This window comes from Myodes glareolus, chromosome 18, assembly GCF_982192425.1.
Source record: "Myodes glareolus chromosome 18, mMyoGla1.1, whole genome shotgun sequence".
NCBI lineage: Eukaryota > Metazoa > Chordata > Mammalia > Rodentia > Cricetidae > Myodes > Myodes glareolus.
In genome coordinates this window covers 64,449,664-64,467,829 of record NC_142043.1, presented here as the reverse complement: position 1 = coordinate 64,467,829, position 18,166 = coordinate 64,449,664, and the positions used below count along the sequence as shown (strand labels likewise).

General features: G+C 45.6%; 1 protein-coding gene and 1 long non-coding RNA gene across 2 annotated transcripts in view; one reads left to right on the top strand and one right to left on the bottom strand.

The window, feature by feature from the left end:
- Positions 1-353: 353 nt before the first annotated feature.
- Positions 354-18,166, top strand: part of Dnah8 (dynein axonemal heavy chain 8) — a 220,937-nt gene continuing 203,124 nt past the window's right edge. Inside the window, exons 1-9 of the mRNA XM_087898351.1 lie at positions 354-872; positions 1,104-1,238; positions 4,853-4,937; positions 6,095-6,246; positions 8,394-8,583; positions 9,515-9,678; positions 12,322-12,498; positions 15,655-15,768; positions 15,951-16,058. Coding sequence (XP_087754477.1) covers positions 369-872; positions 1,104-1,238; positions 4,853-4,937; positions 6,095-6,246; positions 8,394-8,583; positions 9,515-9,678; positions 12,322-12,498; positions 15,655-15,768; positions 15,951-16,058 — 1,629 coding nt within the window. The 5' untranslated portion in view covers positions 354-368. The remainder of the gene's footprint in view (positions 873-1,103; positions 1,239-4,852; positions 4,938-6,094; positions 6,247-8,393; positions 8,584-9,514; positions 9,679-12,321; positions 12,499-15,654; positions 15,769-15,950; positions 16,059-18,166) is intronic.
- Positions 1,830-4,366, bottom strand: LOC146890862 (uncharacterized). Its single transcript, XR_014998475.1, has 3 exons — positions 4,323-4,366; positions 3,777-3,974; positions 1,830-1,945 (listed from the first exon to the last, which is right to left on the bottom strand). It is a non-coding gene; the product is annotated as an uncharacterized LOC146890862 (long non-coding RNA).

Sequence of the window (18,166 nt, the reverse complement as noted above, 5' to 3'; positions counted from 1 at the left end):
CCGTGAGCCAAAACTGCTTAGCGACTTGCTCTCCTGCTTGCTCCCAACCTTCTGGGGACCTATCCAAACCCAGACTCACAGCCCAGGCCCACCAGCCTAGGGATGGTAGCACCTACGGTGGGCAGCGGCCCTCCACTATCAATTAACAACTAGGAAAATGTTCTACAGACGTGCCTACAAGACGATCTGATGTAGGCAGTTCCTCAATTGAGGGTCCGTCTTCCCACCCAAAGGGTGTCAAATTGACAACCAAAATTAGCCATCACTGGGAGAAATCAAAACACCTAATGGTCAAGTTATCTGCACAAATCTCAGTGAAAATACTTTGTAATTCTAGGTTTTAACGTTGAAGAGCTCCACGTTGAAAGATGGAGTCTGCAGAAGGTGGCGAAGCACCACCTCCTCAGAGCGAAGAAGCTCCTCCTCCGATGGAAGAGGAAGCTCCGCCCGCTCCATCTCCGGGCGACACTGCCCCGCCCCCTCCCGAGGAGCAGGCCCCGCCCCCTGAAGAGGGCGAGGCCCCGCCCCCTGAAGAGGGCGAGGCCCCGCCCCCTACGGAAAAGGACTCCCAGCCAGCTCCTGAAGGAGAGGCCCCGCCCACCCCGGCCACAGACGCCACGCCCCCCTCTGGACAGGACGCTGGTCTTTCATTGACTGACTACAGGAGTCTGATTCCTTCAGACGAGGAGCTAACGCTGACCGACGATGCAGGGTCTAGCCAGAGCAGGGTCCGACCGAGACTCGCCCCGAGGCCTGTGCAGTCAGTGCTGTCGGATGGGATTTCTCTTTCTCAGTCTTCCCGGCGGTCCTCCAAGTACCACCGAAGTATGAGTGGCATTCCAAACCTTCAGGAGACCCTCAAAGAGAGACAGGTTTGCCGCTGATAGGGCTTGTGGTGGGAAAGCTCTGAGACTTTCCATGGTTTGAAAATAAATTTTTCTTTCTTTTTTTAGTTTTTCAAGACAGAGTTTCTCTGTGTAACAGCCCTGGCTGTTTGTAGAACAGGCTAGCCTCAAACTCATAGACATCCACCTGCCTTTGCCTACTGAGCGCTACATTTTCTTCATACTTAACATTTTTATACATGTTTTCACTTCTTTTAGGCAAGATTCAGAGAAGCAAGGGAAAGCCGGAAAATGAGAATCGATCCCTCATACAAATACATATTTGAAATTCTAGCAGAGAGGCTTGGGCTGGACATGGTAACCGTGGAAGAACTAATTTTGGATTGTCCATCGGTAAGCTGAAGTCTTGCCATCATTTGTTTTTTGTTTCCCTTTATTTGGGGCTGTGTACTTGTGTGGGGGTGTGCACGAGCTTGGGTGTGTTCCTCCATCACTCTCCGCGCAGGAGATGTGTGTATTAAACAAGAAGCGCCATTGTGAACAACTGGATGGAAATAGGGTGTGGTTTTCAGAAACAGGATTGCTCTGTTGGTCTCATGTCCCAGCCATGGTTCCTGAACTTGTTTACTGAGGAAAGATGGGCGAGCCACCCTGTTTTCCCGCCAGAAAATTGCTAGGCCATTTTGGCTCCCTCTGCTGGAATCCTCACGCCTCTACAGGAGGTGCAGCTGCAGCCCTTGGGACCTGAGCATGGCCTTTTTGGGACAAATGGGTGATGTGAGTGAGTAGGACCGGACTGCAGGGTCGGAGAGCATGCCTTAATGATCGCCAGCTGGATTTTTGGGCTTGCGGGCCCTGTTTGCGAGAAGACGTTCTCATTGGCTATCATGCTAGCACGGGAGTGGGAGAGGAAGCTTGTGCATGCAAACCCTCTGCGTTATTACTTTTCTGTCGCCGTGTTAAAACGCCAAGACCAAAAGCAACTTAGAGAAGAAAAGATTTATTTTGGTTTTGCCGCTCCAGAGGGATAGAGTCCATAATGGTGGCAAGCAGGGAGGTGACAGGAACAGGAAGCTGCTGGTCACATTTTTCTCCACATACTGGAAGCAAACAGAACAGGAAGTAGGGTCAGGCTTTAAAGCCCCAGACCTGCTCCCCACTGACGTACTTCCTTCAGCAAGGCTGCACCTCCGAAAGGTTCCATAACCTCCCCAGAGAGCACCATCACCTGAGGCCCAAATGTTCAAAGTTATCAGGCTGTGGACAGGTCCCATTGAAGGCGTCTCACCTCCCATTTTGCTTTCCTGAAGTATATCTCACATTTGGGACTGTATGGTTAGGTACTACCTTCAAGGCCTCCACCGAAGAAGTCAGACTTTGCTTAGAATCCAGGAAATAGGAAACACGGATGTTGAAGGAAGCATCAAGCCAGAGCAGGTACTTCCTGCTTCCTCTCTGCTATCATGCTAGCGTGATATGAACACGTAAGAGGACCTCAGGTTGATCCCCAGAACCCATGTTAAAAAAATAAAAACAAGATGACCACCACTACCACCACAACCAATCTACCAAGCAGCCTGGCTCAATGGCACGTCCTTGTAATCTCAGCTAGGGAAGTGAAGACAAGTGAGTCCCTGGGTCTCAATGGCCAACTGGCCCAGTCCATCTGGTGACTTTCAGAACAGCAAGAGACCCTTTCTTAAACAAAATAGGTGGACAGCGCCTGAGGAACATCCGAGCATCCCTTCTGGCCTCCATAACCCCCCCCCCCACACACACACGTGTGCATTGATGCCTACACACACAAGTGCACATACGCACATATACCTCTTCATGTGACTGCCTGATCCACACAAAGTTTGAAATCCACGGCCCTGAGGAGTCTGGCTTTGTGGTGCCCCATCCTCCAAGCTGTAAGCGGAGAGAAAAGCTCTCCTCCAAGAGAAACTTCCATATGGAAACAGAGGAAGGGAGAGGCAAGCATGCTAGCTTGTTATTTCACTTAGGATGTTGATGCACGTCTGCCTGTGTGGCCCCTTTCACCTTCTGCTTTCTAAGAGATCACACTGACCCTTCAGAAGTCGAATACAAGCTTTATGCTCATAAGTATGAAAGAGTCTCATGACAATACTTGTTTTTTAAAAATATTAGTTTAAAAATATTAAAATATTAATATTAATAACTAATATTAAAATATTGGTTACAATATGAGTCAAGTTATAATTGCTGAAAGGACTGTTGCTTACTTAAATAATCTGTCAAGCAAAACCATTAGTAGAGGGTTTTCTGTTCTCCTTCTCAGCATTTTTTTTAGATTTATTTATTTATTTATTTATTTATTTATTTATTTATTTATTTATTTATTATGTATACAGTGTTCTGCCTGCACTCCCTGCAGGCCAGAAGAGGGCACCAGATCTCATTATAGATGGTTGTGAGCCACCATGTGGTTGCTGGGAACTGAACTCAGGACCTCTGGAAGAGCAGCCAGTGCTCTTAACTGCTGAGTCATCTCTCCAGCTCCCAGCTGCAACTTGGCTTTCTTAATAGTTCCTTGTGTTTACCTCCACTTGGGCTTAACCTCTCTTACAACATCCTTTAAGGCTGGGTCAAGTAAGTGGCTAGGAAAAGCTTTATGTGTAGATCATTAACGTAGAACCAACCCATCTCAGTGGGATCATTTAAACCCTGGAGTTAGGGGCCAGCCTGGGCAGTATGGAAAGACTGTCCATCCCTGCCTTCCTCCTTCCTTTCCTTTCTTTCTTCCTTCCTCATGTCTCTCAAGTCTCAGGCTTTCCTATTCCAGACTGGTCAAGAACTCCATACATAGCCTAGCCTGGCTTCAAACTCTTGCTCTCTATCCTCAGCCTTCTGAGAATGATTATAGGTGATCCTAGGTGTGTGTCACCATGTCCAACAGGAAGATATTACCTCTTTAGAAAGCAGGCTGGTGGTGGCTGGGGAGATGGTTCAGTTGGTTCAGTAAAACACTGGCTCTGCTAGTGAAAATGCCTGTGTTTACTCTTCAGAGCCCGTGCGAAATGCCAGGCATAGTGGAATGGAAACAGGCAGATCTCTGTAGCTGATTGGACAGCCAGGGGAGCCTTATGTAGCGAGATCCAGGTCAACCTGTCTCAAGCAAAAACAAAAACAAAAATGAGGTAGATCTAGAGCAATGATACTCTAGGTTTACCTTTGGTCTACACACACACACACACACACACACACACGCACACACACATACACACACACCCCTTCCCATGTGCATGTGCATACATTCCCCAGTCATCCTCCCAGCCAACCGATCAACCAACAGTCCAAGTGTGCTGTTTGGGCTTTGTCGACTTGATAGTGTCAGAGGGCCAGTCCACTGTGGGCAGTGCCATCCCTGGGCAGGTGGGCCCGAGCTGAACAAGAAAGGTAGCTGAACAAACTGGGGGAAGCAAGCCAGCAAGCAGGCTCTTCTTCAGGTCCTACCTCCATGTTCCTGCCTTGCTTCCCTCAATGATGGGCTGTAACCTGTAAGATGAAATGATTTATTTTAATCTTCCCAAATTGCTTCTCAACAGCAACGGAAAGCCAACTAGGACACCAAGCCATGAAATTTACCTGTCCTCCCTGCCGTCTCTAGTGGGGTTAAGTTAGTTGAGTGTCTGCCTTTTTTCACATGTTCCTGCTTTCTGAGCTCTCTATTCCCACCCTGCCCCCACCAGCTTTCTTTTTTCACTTTTTATTTTTAAGAGATCTCTCTAAGTTACCTGAGCTGGCCATGAATTCACGCAGTATCCCAGGCAGACCTTGAACCTGTGATCCTTCTGCCTCAGCTTCCCGAGCCATGGGGCTCACAAACCTATGCCACCAGGCCCTTTAGAAAGGTCTTTCTTATTTTCTCAATCTGAGAAGGGGCAGGGATTAACTAAGGTACTCAAAGCAGCAGTACATGAGTTATTTGCCCAGAAAGCCAGTATCATTTTATTGATCCTCATTTTTTTTCTTTCATTTAACAGCTGGATGCATTCAGCCGCTTTTTTGAGAAAGGCGGATGTAAGACACTGAAATTTTTTTATCAGGAAGGAGAGGTTCCAGGTCTTGGTAAGGGTGTTTTCTTTACCTTTGGTAAGGATGTTTTCTGAGGGCCCTGGGCTCCAAGGGAGCTGGCTAATGTTAAAGGGTAACCTAATTTTTCTCTTAAGCTTAGAAGATTTCCACTTTTACAGCAAAAACTTGAAAGTATTTGAGGGGTTGGAGATGTGTCTCAGCTATTAAAAGCACTTGTAGCTCTTTCAAGTTCATTTCCCAGCACCCGCATGATGGCTCCCAACCATCAGTAATTCCTGTTCCAGGGGATTTGATTCCCCCTTCCAGCTTCCAGTGGCATTGCATGCTTGTGGTACACAGGCACATGTGTTGGCAAAAACACAGTGAAGTAAAAGAAATCTTTAAAAACATTAGCTTAAAAATACTCCCGGGTCATCAAGATGGCTCATCCGGTAAAGGCATCAGCCACTAAGCCTGGTAACTGGACTTCAATCTAGGACCCACATGGTCGAAGGGAGAACCAGCTCCTACATGTTGTCTTCTGACCTCCACGTGCATGCTTCAACACATATGTGTGTCAACACAAAATAAACGTAATACAAAATTCCATTTTCAGAAGCAATTATTTGAGACCTTGCTGTCATGATTTTGGAAGAGATATCAGAGACATTCCAACCTCTACTGGGAAATATACTTTTCCATTAGAATTTAATTGCAGTTTCCTGGAACAGGTGGACCATTTTGTCCATATGTTTTCAGATGACTTGAAGTAGTCACGATGCCTCTTTGGAGCCCAGCAGCTGCCCCTTGTGGCTCTGACTCAATGCCTTATGGCTATTGCAGCTATTAAACGCACATCTGGCTTTCCTATATTACTCCGAAGGTAATTAGCATGCAACCAGGTTGCTATGCCTTTGCTTCAATAACTCGGTACTTGGGTTGTCCTTTCCCTCTCAGACTGCTTTTAAAAAATAGCATGTGTGTGTGTCCATGTGTGTTGGTATGTACTCAGGTGCTCCTGCATGCATGCATGCGTGTATGGGGTACTGGGGCCAGAGGACAACCTCTGGTGGCATCCTCGGGAATGCTGTCTGCCTGCTTTGAGACAGGTCCTTGCGTTGGCCTACAACTTGCCCGTTAGGGTAGACGGCCTGCTCATTAAGCAATCACTTACCAGGCCGGCTCAGTTCTGTGGCCGTGTTTGTTTTCAGAGTGTGGCCGAACGGTCACTGGCGTACCCAAAGGGGCAAAGATGATGAGGATATTTGTGGACAACGCAGCTCCGGACAAGCTGAAAGGACTGTGCGTGTTTTTTGTTCGCTGTCGCAATGACGTTGCCCTCAACTCTAAGACCATTTATGAGGTACGCTTTACAACACTGGCAGGTTGTCGTGTTTCCCCAGTCCCTCTATCTCCGTTTCTATGTGGAAGACTGGATTGGGTTCCAAGAAAATGGTGCATGTGTATCCTCGAAGAAACTACGGTACTGGCTTGACAAGCGCTGAGTTGTTGTCGCCCGACAGATACAGCCTTTGAAAGTTTATGTTCTGAAAAGATTTGGAAGTTTATGTTTTTAAGACAGGGTTTCGTACAGCCCAGGCTGGCCTTGAACTCAAGCTTTAAGTATGTGTGTATGTGTGTATATGTATATATATGTATGTATATATATGTGTGTGTGTGTGTATGTATATGTGTGTATGTATATATATTCATGTCCTTGAACCCCTAGCCCTCTCCTCCCACCTCCACTCTCTTCTCAAGGGCTGGATTTGCAGGCATGTGCCACTGTCCTAACTTTCTTCCAGTTTCTGCAAGTAAAATACTGGCCCAAAGCAGTTTGGGGAAAAAAGGGTTTATTTCCCTTCCTCTTCCAAATCCCAGCACAGCAACTGAGGAGAGTTGAGGCAGGACTTGAAGCAGAGACCATGGAGGAGCCCTGCCTATTGACTTGCTCCCCCTCGACTGACTCAGCCTGCTTTTATACAATGGGGGCATCTGCCTAGGGGTGGCCCAGTGGTTTGGGGCCTCCCACATCGATTAACCAGGAAAACAGCTCTCAGGCCCATAGGCCAGTCTGCCTGAGGTAGTTCCTCAGCTGAGCTTCCCTCTTCCCAGGCAACTCTGGCTTACGTCGACTTGATAAAAAATGAACCAGCACAGCCACCAGCTCTGAAGTCTATGAAAACTTGCCATCTTCTGTATGGTGTGCACAGAATTACCATGTGCCCACTCTTCAGGGACACATTCACGTCTGTCCATACAGTCTTAAGTACTAGTTACTACACCTACTCTTTGCTCAGCCTTTTAAATATTCAGTCATTTTAGGAGAAGAGGGACCTGACTTCTAGCCATTGCTAGCCTAGTCAGGGGCTGGACTGCAGGATGGAAACGGCAAGTGGACTTACGGAGATGAGAGTTTGCCTCCAGGTTGTTTCCTTTGGCAAGTGGCTCATCATTTCGGAGACATGGGCATGCCTGAACCGGGAATAGCGGCCTCCCATCCTGATTGGCTGTAGATCCTCAAAAGGCTCCCATCCTCTCTCAGGTTCTTAGGGCGGCTTGCTGCCTTGTGCAGTGGGCCGTGTAGCAAACCCAGTGTAAATCACAACAGGCTTCTTTCCTGTTTGGGATCAAACACAGCCTGGCGAGAGGTGGTTGAGGAGGGCACTTGTCCCCCCTGGGCCCTTGTAGGTATTTCCCTGCGTGTCCCGTGGGTGAGACCTCCGCTGTCAACTAGTGCCCTTCGTGAGGAATCTGCCCCCCCCCTTCTCTTCTTTTCTTTTTGTTCTGAGGATCTGCTGGCCAAGTGTTCTCCTATTCAGTTACACCTCCAGCCTTCTTTGTTTTTGAAGGAAGGGTCTCACTATGTTACCCAGACTGGCCTTGAAACACCTGGGCTCCAGCAAACCTGCCTCAGTCTCCTGCCTACCTGGGACTACTATTGTCTGTGGCAATCGCCTGCTTCTACCTCCGGTTTTTTAGGGAGGTGCAGTTGTGTGTGCACACAGTTTAAAGAGGTATAGGTTCTTTGAGCCTTGTGATGCAGGGCTGACCTGAACCCCACTCCCCAGAAAGAGCCCTTGAGTCTGTTAGATGGGGCTGGAGAGTTGGCTCAGAAAATATTGCTCTTAGAGAGGACCCAAGTTCAATTCTCAGCACCCATACTGGGTGGATCATAATCACCTTTAACTCCTGATGCAAGGAATCTTATGCCTTCTTCTCTAGCCTTTGCAGTTGCTGCATTCATGGGCACAAACCTATGTACATATGCATGCTCTTAAGATAGTATAAAAATGTTTAAAATCTCTTTTAGAATATTCTTTCATTTACCTCTGCATTGCTAAATTTAGCTACCTCTACAGTTCTCTTTTTAACCATTTTAGGCATTATTGTGGGCTTTCCTCTATACATGAGAATTTAGTTTTTTTTTAAGACAAAAAACCAGGGTCTCACTGTGTAACTCAGTGCCTTAATGGATTAAACATGTAACGATTGAATACCACCTTTCAGGATGTGCTATTTACTGTCTTGGATGCATCAAAAGGACTTTTGCAAGGGATCAGGAATATGCTGCAATACATATTTCTACCGGCTATTCTTGCAACAAACAACTGGGGCGCTTTAAACCAGTCCAAGCAGGGAGAATCTGAGAGGCATATTTTCACAGAAACCATCAATAGATATCTTTCGTTTTTAGATGGTAAGTGTAAGAATTAATGTTTGGTAAACAACTCAACGTGAGACCATTAGCTGCAAGGTACATTACTGGAAACAGGGTTTATAGAAGGGGTCTCCAAAAGGAGGTGGTAATAAAAGTCCCCAGGAGACCTGGGGATAAGAGGGGGAAACATGAGAAACCGTCATTACTAGGGAGCTCTGCAGGTAAAAGAGTAAGGGGAAGAATCTCCTCTTGTTCTTGGTCAAAAGTTTGCCACTAAAATATACGTACTTATGCTGGAGAGATGGCTCAGCAGTTAAGAGCATTTGCTGCTCTTGTAAAAGACCCAGGCTTGGTTTCCAGCACCCACATGGAACCTCACCACCTCCTGTAACTCCAGTTCCAGAGGATCTAGTGCTCCCCTGCTGGCCTCCATGGGTATTGCATACATGTGGTGCACATACATATATTCATGTACACAGAAAATATATACTTTTAAACTGTGCTTTATGGTGAGTTCTCTAAAATGTACTTTTATCATTTATTGCAAAAATATACAACTTTGTTCATAAGTCAACTCACAACCTTTTTTTTTCTCTTTTCTTTTTGAGACAGGGTCTCATGTAGCCTTATTTTGAAGTCCCTTTGTAGCCTAGGATGGCCTTAAACTCCTGATCCCTTGACTCCACTTTCACAAATATGGGGTGAAACCCAGTATGCTTGGTTTATGTGGTACTGGGGATCAAACCCAGGGTTTTATGCTTGCTAGGAGAGCACTCTGCCAACTAAGCTACATCCCTGCCTGTAGAATTGTATCTTTATAAAGCACTCTATCATACACGTTTCTCTAAATATTGCAGCTGTTGAAAATATTGCAGTTGTTGATATTTAATGTATGGGCACTTCTTGATACTGTATCATTTTCTTCTTTATACTGTATCATTTTCTTCTTTATACTGTGTCATGTTTTTAGGCGCTAGAATAAGCATCGAGGGCACGGTGATGTTAAAGAAGGTAGACAATATCGATTTCTCCAAACTGCATACCTTTGAAGAAGTCACAGCGGCGGCGAGCAACTCCGAGATGGTGCATCAGCTGGAGGAGGTGCTGATGATGTGGTACAAGCAGATCGAGCAGGTGAGGCCACTCCATTAGGACATTGTGTCCCTGGTAGCTTGTGTTTTGCTAATACTCTCCATGAAAGACAGGGAGGGTGAAAATGACAGTGACCAGCCACAGAGATCAACGCTGCATAAGAACATTCTGGGTGACCAATGGGAGTGTGTTGCTGCTGTCAAATAGATTCTGCCTCTAGAATCAAATAGATTCTAGCCTAAAGTTGCTAGGCTTTTCATAGCAGCGTTTCAATGGCAAGACCACAGCAGTAAAAACAAACAAGAACATAGTATAAGTCAAAATTGCTGGGGCTGTGGAGGGTGCTTAGTGGTTGAAGTGCTTGTCATGCAAATGTGAGTGCTTGGGTGGAACCCCAGCACCTAGATAAAAGGCTGGTGCATTAGGCTGTGGTGGCGCCTGCCTTTAATCCCCTGCACTTGGGAGGCAGACCCAGGTGGATCTCTTGTGAGTTCAAGGTCAGCCTGGTGTGCAAAGAGAGTTCCAGGACAGCCAGGGCTACACAGAGAAACCAACAACAACAGAAAAGGCAGGTGTATTGGCTTGCACCCATAATCCCAGGACTGGGAGAACAGAGATGGGTGGATCCCTGACACTTACTGGCCAGATAGTCTAGCCTAGTTGGTGATCCCTGGTACCCAGTGAGAAACTCAGTCTCAAAACCAAGTATATGGTGCCACAAGAATGACAACTGGGTTGACTTGTGGCTTCCATTCAGCATGCATCCATAAGGGCATGCACACTCAATAGCGATGCAGATATTAAGAAGGGCAGACCCCTCTTGATTTAATAACCTCCCTAAGTCCTTACCTCCAAATGTCATCACACTGGACGTTTGAGTTTGGCGGGGGAGCATCAGCATCCAACCCATTGCCATGCCATGGGTATCACTTTTCAAACCCCACACCATCGTGTCACAATCCCTGTCATCCATTTGTTGGCTCACGTGCATTTTGTCCATTCTCTTAACTGATGTCTGGTAGTCCTCTACAAAGAAAGCATATTTTGGGACTGGAGAGATGGTTCAACACTTAGGGACACCTGTTGCTCTTGCAGAGGACTTGAGTTTAGTTCTCAGCATCCACAGAGCAGCTCCCAGCCACCTGTAACTCCAGGGGATCCGATGCCCTTCTCTGACTTCCATGGGCACTACAATGCATATGGTCCACCATCATACATGCAAGCAAGCACTCATGTACATAAAATAAATCTTTAAAAAGGAAGTGACCTTAGATGACAGAAAGAGCTACTTAAAAAAAGAAATTGTATTTTGTTTGATAGACTTTTCAATGTTTAAATTATGTCTGTTATCCATTATTTAAGTAAAGAGGTTTAATCTTCCATTCCCTCAGTAAGTCACTTCTACTTTTGCTGTCACAAAGGACGGGAATGCATATGCAATAGTGGTCTTTGCTGAGGCTTCCTTTACATGTGCTCAGGAGTCTTAGTGGAATCCCTCCGAGCATTTGAGTAGAGGGCTCTTATTGAATAGCATTGTGTCCTCCAAATAGTGGTTATTGTAGTTTTACTTTCAGTACTGTGGTAAAACACCCTGACAAAAAGGCACTCATGGTAGAGTGCTTGTCTCACACATATAAAACCCTAAGTTTAATTCCCAGCCTCACACACACACACGCACACGCACACGCGCATGCACGCACACACAAACACACACACACACTCACCCAAGTAAATCAAGGAGGATAGGGTTCACTTTGGCTCACAATTCCAGGCACCTACCCACCACTGTAGGAAAGTCAAGGCGCCAAGAATCTGAAACAGCTAGTCATGGAACATCCATCGTTAAGAGCAGAATGAAATAAATGCATGCTTACTCGTGCTCAGCTCCCTCCCTACCCGTATATATAGAGGTAATGTGTATATATATACACACACACATATATATGTATATACACACACACATACACACATATATGGATATATATGTATATATATACATATACATATATATATAATATATATATATATGTAAGGATATATATATCCTTACATAGTCCAGGATGTCTTGCCTAGGGAATGGTGCCACCACGGTAGACCGGGTGGGTCTTCCCACACATTAGTTAAGGCCAGCCTGCTCAAGGCTATTCCTCACTGAGTCTTATATGACAATCAAAGATAACTGGTACAGTGGTGGTTGAGATGATTTATGTACTCTCCAGAAGCATATGGCTGCTCTCATTTCTTCAAGCCATTGTTTATAGCCGGGATCGCCAGATTGCCCTTATATCAGATGTGCACTGCCGTTTTGATTGACCTTGCACTATCCTGAATACAACTGGAGCTGAGCATATTAAATGACTGCTTAGGCAGCGTCTTTGTCGACTTGCCTGTTCAAATCCTTTGCTGAGTTTTCATTTGAATTGCCTGGCGCTATCTCATTGAACTGCTAGACTTTATTTACATACTCTTTCATAATCTTAATTCTTTGTTGTTCCCCCCTATGTCATGTCTTTTCATTTGGTGGGGCGTCTTTAGGGATATTAAAGTTTGAAATTTTAACAATGTTTATTTTGTTTTATTATGTGTATGAGTGTTTTGCCTGTGTATGTATGTGTGCTATATGCCAGCAGTACCCATGGCAGCAGAAGAGGGGGCTACAGATAGTTGTGTGATACTCAATTGCAGGTCCTTATTGAGAGTGAGCAGATGAGAAAAGAAGCCGATGATTCAGGTCCACTCACTGAACTGGAGCACTGGAAACGTATGTCAGCCAAGTTCAACTACATCATCGAGCAGATTAAAGGGTCCAGCTGCAAGGCTGTCATAAATGTGCTAAATGTTGCACACTCCAAGCTGTTAAAGGTAAAAGGTCTTCGGTTGTTAACCTGGAAGTACTTTAGAACGCCTTACCAGAAAATTACCCTTATCAAACGGCTTCTTAAAGTTTGGGCACGTATTTTGTGTGTCTATCACACAGATATTGCCCCACAAAGGCCCGAATGTTGGATAACCTGTAGCTGGAGTTACAGGCAGTTGTGAGCCACATGGCACAGGAGCTGGGGACCAGACTCAGAGCAGCAAACACAATGAACTGCTGAGCCATCTCTCTGCCCTCCACCTCACTCACTAAATAGGTGAGGCTGGCTGGTCAGAGAGCCCCAGATATTCGCCTGGCTCTGGCTCCCCAGCTCTGGGATGACATGTGTTTCATCGCACCCAGCTTTTTAGTCATAGATTCTGGGGGTCAAATGCAGGTCTTAATTTTATAAAGACACTTTAATGACTAAGCTCTTGCCCCTATCCCACAAGGATGCATCGTTTTGCATGTTCATTCTTTCGTAGAACTCTTGACGTAACACTATAGATGGTTTTAATCAGCAGTTATCCCTACTGTGCTATAGAAAAGCCAGAATGAGTTCCTCCTGTCTAGTTGTATTTTTGGGGTCCTCTCCAGCCTTTTGTGACCACCATTCCGTTGTGTTCTGTGGCATTAGATGGTTTCTCTAACACAGCAGTCAGGTGTTTAGAAGTGTGAAGCGTTTGAATCGGGCTTTCTTGTATACCACCGTAGTTTCCAGTTGATAAAACAAAGATTTATTTCTCAGTTTTGACAGTTCATCTATGGAGTGCCATCCAGAGAAGTGATCATTTTTATTTTGAAAGTGTTTGGGGAATTGTAAATCAGTGTACACTTGCTGTGGTATAGAGCAGCTCTGGGGAGATGACTCGGCTGTTAAGAGCACTTGACGGCTCTTACAGAGGATCTGGTTGTGCATGGTTTCAAACAACCATCCCTAACCCTAGCTCCAGGGTGTCTGATATTCTCTTCTAGCCTCCTTGGGAACTGCACACATGTGGGTGCACAGACATACATGCAGACAAACACTCCACACATAAAATAGAAAAGGAATGAACCTTACAACAACAACAACAACAATAATAATAACTACATGAAAAGACAAAAGCAAAAGTTCTGCTCAGCATACATTTTCCCACCCCTCCTTTCCACCTCTTTTTCCTTGGCATCATTTTATTATTTCTTTTTTAAAGATTTATTTCTAATTTATGCAGACACATGTTTTGCCTGTATGCATGCGTGTGCACTACATGAGTGTCTGATGTCTGCAGAAGTCAGAGGAGGGCATTGGGTTCCTTGGAATTGTAATTAGAAGCAGTTGTGAGCTGTCATGCGGGTGCTGGGAATCGAATCCTGGTCTACTACAGCAACCAGTGCTCTAACCACTGAGCCCTCTCTCCAGCCTTCCTGACAGGTCATTCTAATTTACAGTTCAGCTCGATCCTTTCCATGTTCTTCTCTTATTCTTTGTCTCCTTAAAGTTTGTATTTCTCTGTATGAAAATGCAATAATGCCTTTTTCTCTTTTGTAAAACGTTTAGACAGTCGCTATAAAGCAAATGTCTTTCCATCGTACCCCTCACCACCAGCCCCACTTCCCATTCTTGATTCCGAAAGATAACACAAGTTCCACCACAATGACCCGCTCTGGCCTCCCAAGTTCGCACCACGATGACCCGCTGAGCTCTGCTCACGGTGTTAGAAGGCTTCTCCAGCCCACAGCTCCAAGCTCTCTCACACTCTATCCACTGGTCAGTTTGTAAGGCCCCAGCACATGATCAGGGTCGCTGCAGCCGTGACCTCCTGTCTCTGACACTAGCTTTCTGTGACTCTCAGCACTGTGAGGAAACACTAAGATAACGGAAGGAGGGAGGCTTCATCTTGGCTCATGGTTTCAGAAGTATTAGCCCATCCTTGCAGGGCAGGCCTGGTGGAGCTCACAGTAGGAGAAGCAGGTGGCAGAGCTTTTAATATGCGGCGGACCAGGAGACAGAGAACATAAGCTGGCATATGTGGAGGCCTTCCTCTCTCTATCAGTCAGGCCCCAGCTCCTAAAGCAGTGGCTCTCAACCTGTGGTTGCGACCCCTAGGGTCGAATGACCCTTTCACAGGGGTCGCCTAAGACCATCAGAAAACACAGATATCTACATATGATTCGTAACAGTAGCAAAATTACAGTTATGAAGTGGCAATGAAAATAATTTGATAGTTGGGGGTCACCATGGCATGAAGAGTTGTGTTGAAGGGTCACAGCATTAGGAAGGCTGAGAACCACTGTCCTGAAGCCTCTCTACAGTCTACAGAATATTCCTATGAATTGAGAACCAAGCATTGAAAACACGAGCCTTTGAGCCATATTTCTGATTCAGAGTTCAATGACTTGGAAGAAGATGTTGATTTCCAACTGAGTCCCATTTTGCTAATATGTATATTTTCCTTGAGCCATGTTCTAATAGTGCGGCTCACTGTGGAAGATCCGAACTATTAGATAATGTCATAAGTTCCTATTTTGGGAAAATCACTCTAGGTAGAAGCAGGTCCAGTCCAAGCCAATAGACAGGACGTTAATTACAAAGGATTAACATGCTTATAATGTCGTCTTAAGTTCTATGAGAAAAGGATATACCAGGGACTGTAGAAATTGCTCAGTGCAATTAACTACTCTTTCAAAGGACCTATCATCCATATCAGGTGGCTCATGAGCACCTATAACTCCAGCTCCAGGGAACCCTCTTCGGGCCTCCTCAGGTACCTACAATTGTGCACCCATCCCCCATAATCCCATAATTTAAAAATAAAAATAAAAGCAAATCATTTTCTTAAAAAAGGTTTATTTATGTTTATTGTTGTGTTATCGGCAGGCACGTTTGCATATCAAAAGAGAGTATAAGATCCTATGGGACTACAGTTACAGTTGTCAGCTACCATGCGGGTGCTAGGAATTGAACTCAGGACCTCTGGAAGTATAGCCAGTGCTCTTAATCACTGAGTCATTTCTCCAGCCCGAGTAAATCTTTTTCAAAATAAAAAAAAAGTATACCAGTCACACTTCAATATTTTTTCAGTGTATGTTTGCTCAGGGGAAACAGCTTGAATTTCATGACTGTGTTGAAACCCACCAAGATGCGTGGATTGAATTCTTACGCAATTTTGATTCCTTAGAACTGGCGTGATTTGGATGCCAGAATCACCGACACAGCAAATGAATCCAAAGATAACGTGCGGTATTTGTACACCCTGGAGAAAGTCTGCCAGCCCCTCTATAACTACGACCTGGTGAGTATGCGCGCAGTTTCTAGGCCCTGGGGCTGTGGCTCGGAATCTAAAACGTTGAAGAAGTGTGGTTTCTAAAATTAACTTGTGTAACTGAAGCATTCGGCCACGGTGTTTTATCACAGCAAGGGGAAGCAAACCAGAACGGCATGCATGACAGAGTTCATTCCCGTGTCTCCATTTAGGTGTCCATGGCACATGGAATACAGAACTTGATTAATGCCATCAGGATGATTCACAGCGTGTCGAGGTACTACAACACATCAGAAAGGATGACCTCTTTATTCATTAAGGTGATATTCTTTTATTATTATTATTATTAAGTGTATGTTTGTATGTATGGTGTGTATAGCGGGGCGCAACTGTGCTCCAGAAACTTGTGGAGGTCAGAGGACATCATTGCAGGCTCAGGTTCTCTCTACCTTTGCACTGGCCCTTGGATTGAACTCAGGCCACTTGGCTTGAGGTGCAAGGACCTTGACTTGCTGAGTCAGCCCGCCAGCCCATCATGGTGAGTTTCTATCAGAAGCCACACACAGGGTCCTATGAAACAGTTCATAGTTCTTTTCATTTGAGCCACAGGAGGGAGCTGGGAAATTTGGGGACTCTCGGAGATCTGGATTTTCACACTTCCATGTAGGGGTCGGGTGGGGTGGAAGTGGGAGTAAATTTGGGAGTGGAGTGGGATGGGCTGGGGGTGTCAGTTGGAGTTAGTTGTAGTAGGAGTAGTAACGAGTGCTTTTCTCCTGCCGGAGGTCAGCCCCAGGCTTTTTCTTTAAGGTCGCTGCTCTCTTCAGTTTAGCCATTCCAAGTACTTTCGCTCCCACCCAGTAGAGAAGACTTCAGTTTGTTTTAAATGATCATCATGTGGTTAATTATTTTAGAGACTTAAAAAAAATTATCCAAGAAGCATTCACATAGAATCGAATTAGATGTGTAAAAGCACACGTCAGTTCTATAAAAGGAACTAGGGATCTAACTACACGCCGCACCCCAGATGACCAGGGGAATCCTCTGGGCCCTTTGGCTTCCTTCTTGCTACCGATGCTCCAGGTTGAGATCTTTCTTGGTTCCAGATTATTAACATTTTTTTCAGCATTGTGAACCAGAACATGATGGTTGTAATGTCAACTTGACAAAAGTGAGGGTTGTCTGAACTTTTTTTCTTTTTTCTTTTTTTCTTTTTTGGTTTTCGAGACAGGGTTTCTCAGTGCAGCCTTGGCTGTACTGGAACCTCTCTCTGTAGACCTGGCTGGCCTTGAATTCACAGAGATTCTCCAGCCTCTGTCTCCCGAGTGCTGAAATTAAAGGCATGCGCTATCACCCCTGACTTTTTTTGGGGGGGGGGTCTGGACTCTTAATGGGGAATTATCTTTATAGGATTGACCTGTAGGCAAAACTTTGGGGCATTTTCTTGATTGTCGGTTGCTGTGGGTGAGTCCAACCTATTGTGGATAGCTCTGTCACTGGCCTGGTGGTCCTGGGCTCTATAAGAGAGCAGGCTGAGCAAGCCATGTGGAACAAGCCAGTAAGCAGCATGGCTCCATGGCATCAGCTCCTCTTTCCATCCCTAACTTCCCTCACTGGTGGGCAGTGGTGCGGAAACAAAGCTATAATACTATAATAAACCCTTTCCTCCCTAAGCTGCTGGGCCAGTGTTTTCTCACGGCAATAGAAACACTAACTGAGGCAACCACTCAGGCTAACAATTACATATTGCAAGTTTCTTTGACAGCTGATTTTTTTTGTGACTTGTACATAGCCTCACTTTGGGACTTACTTTTTCTTTTGCTGCAAAAAATAACCCTGGGGCCAGAGAGACGGTTCAGCAGGCGAAGGCATTTGCTCCAGAGCCTACTGTTGAAGTCGCTCTCCGTTTGTCTTGCAGGGCCGTGACTAAGGCTGAACTCACATTATCACCAATCTTTAGTATCTCCTAGAGTGATCATCCTTCTCCAGTTATGTCCTATATGCCTGTGGATGTGATCTTGCATGCACTGTGCATTTAAAAACTCCCCCAGGTTCTCTGTATGTACTGGACACCATTTTCTTCCTCTTCTCCCTCTCTCCCCCCCTTTCTCTGTCTCTGCCTTTCTCATTCTATCTCTCTCTCAGCCCCTCTGCTAAGGTCCCAGGATTCCCAAACTGGCCTCAAATTCTCTTATGTAGTAGAAGACATGAATGACCATTAACCTCTGACCCCCTGCCTTAGCTCCTGAGTGCTGATTACAGTCTGCACCTGTTTTGAGTGATGCTCAGGGAGGAACCCAGGGCCTTGATCTTGTTAGGCAAGCAATCTACCATTGGTCTATAATCCCTCTCCTAACATCTTATGAAGGCTAGCCGTCATTACTTTGGACTGGGTCAGGGCCTAAATGGACGTGTGCAGGACAGATGGAAA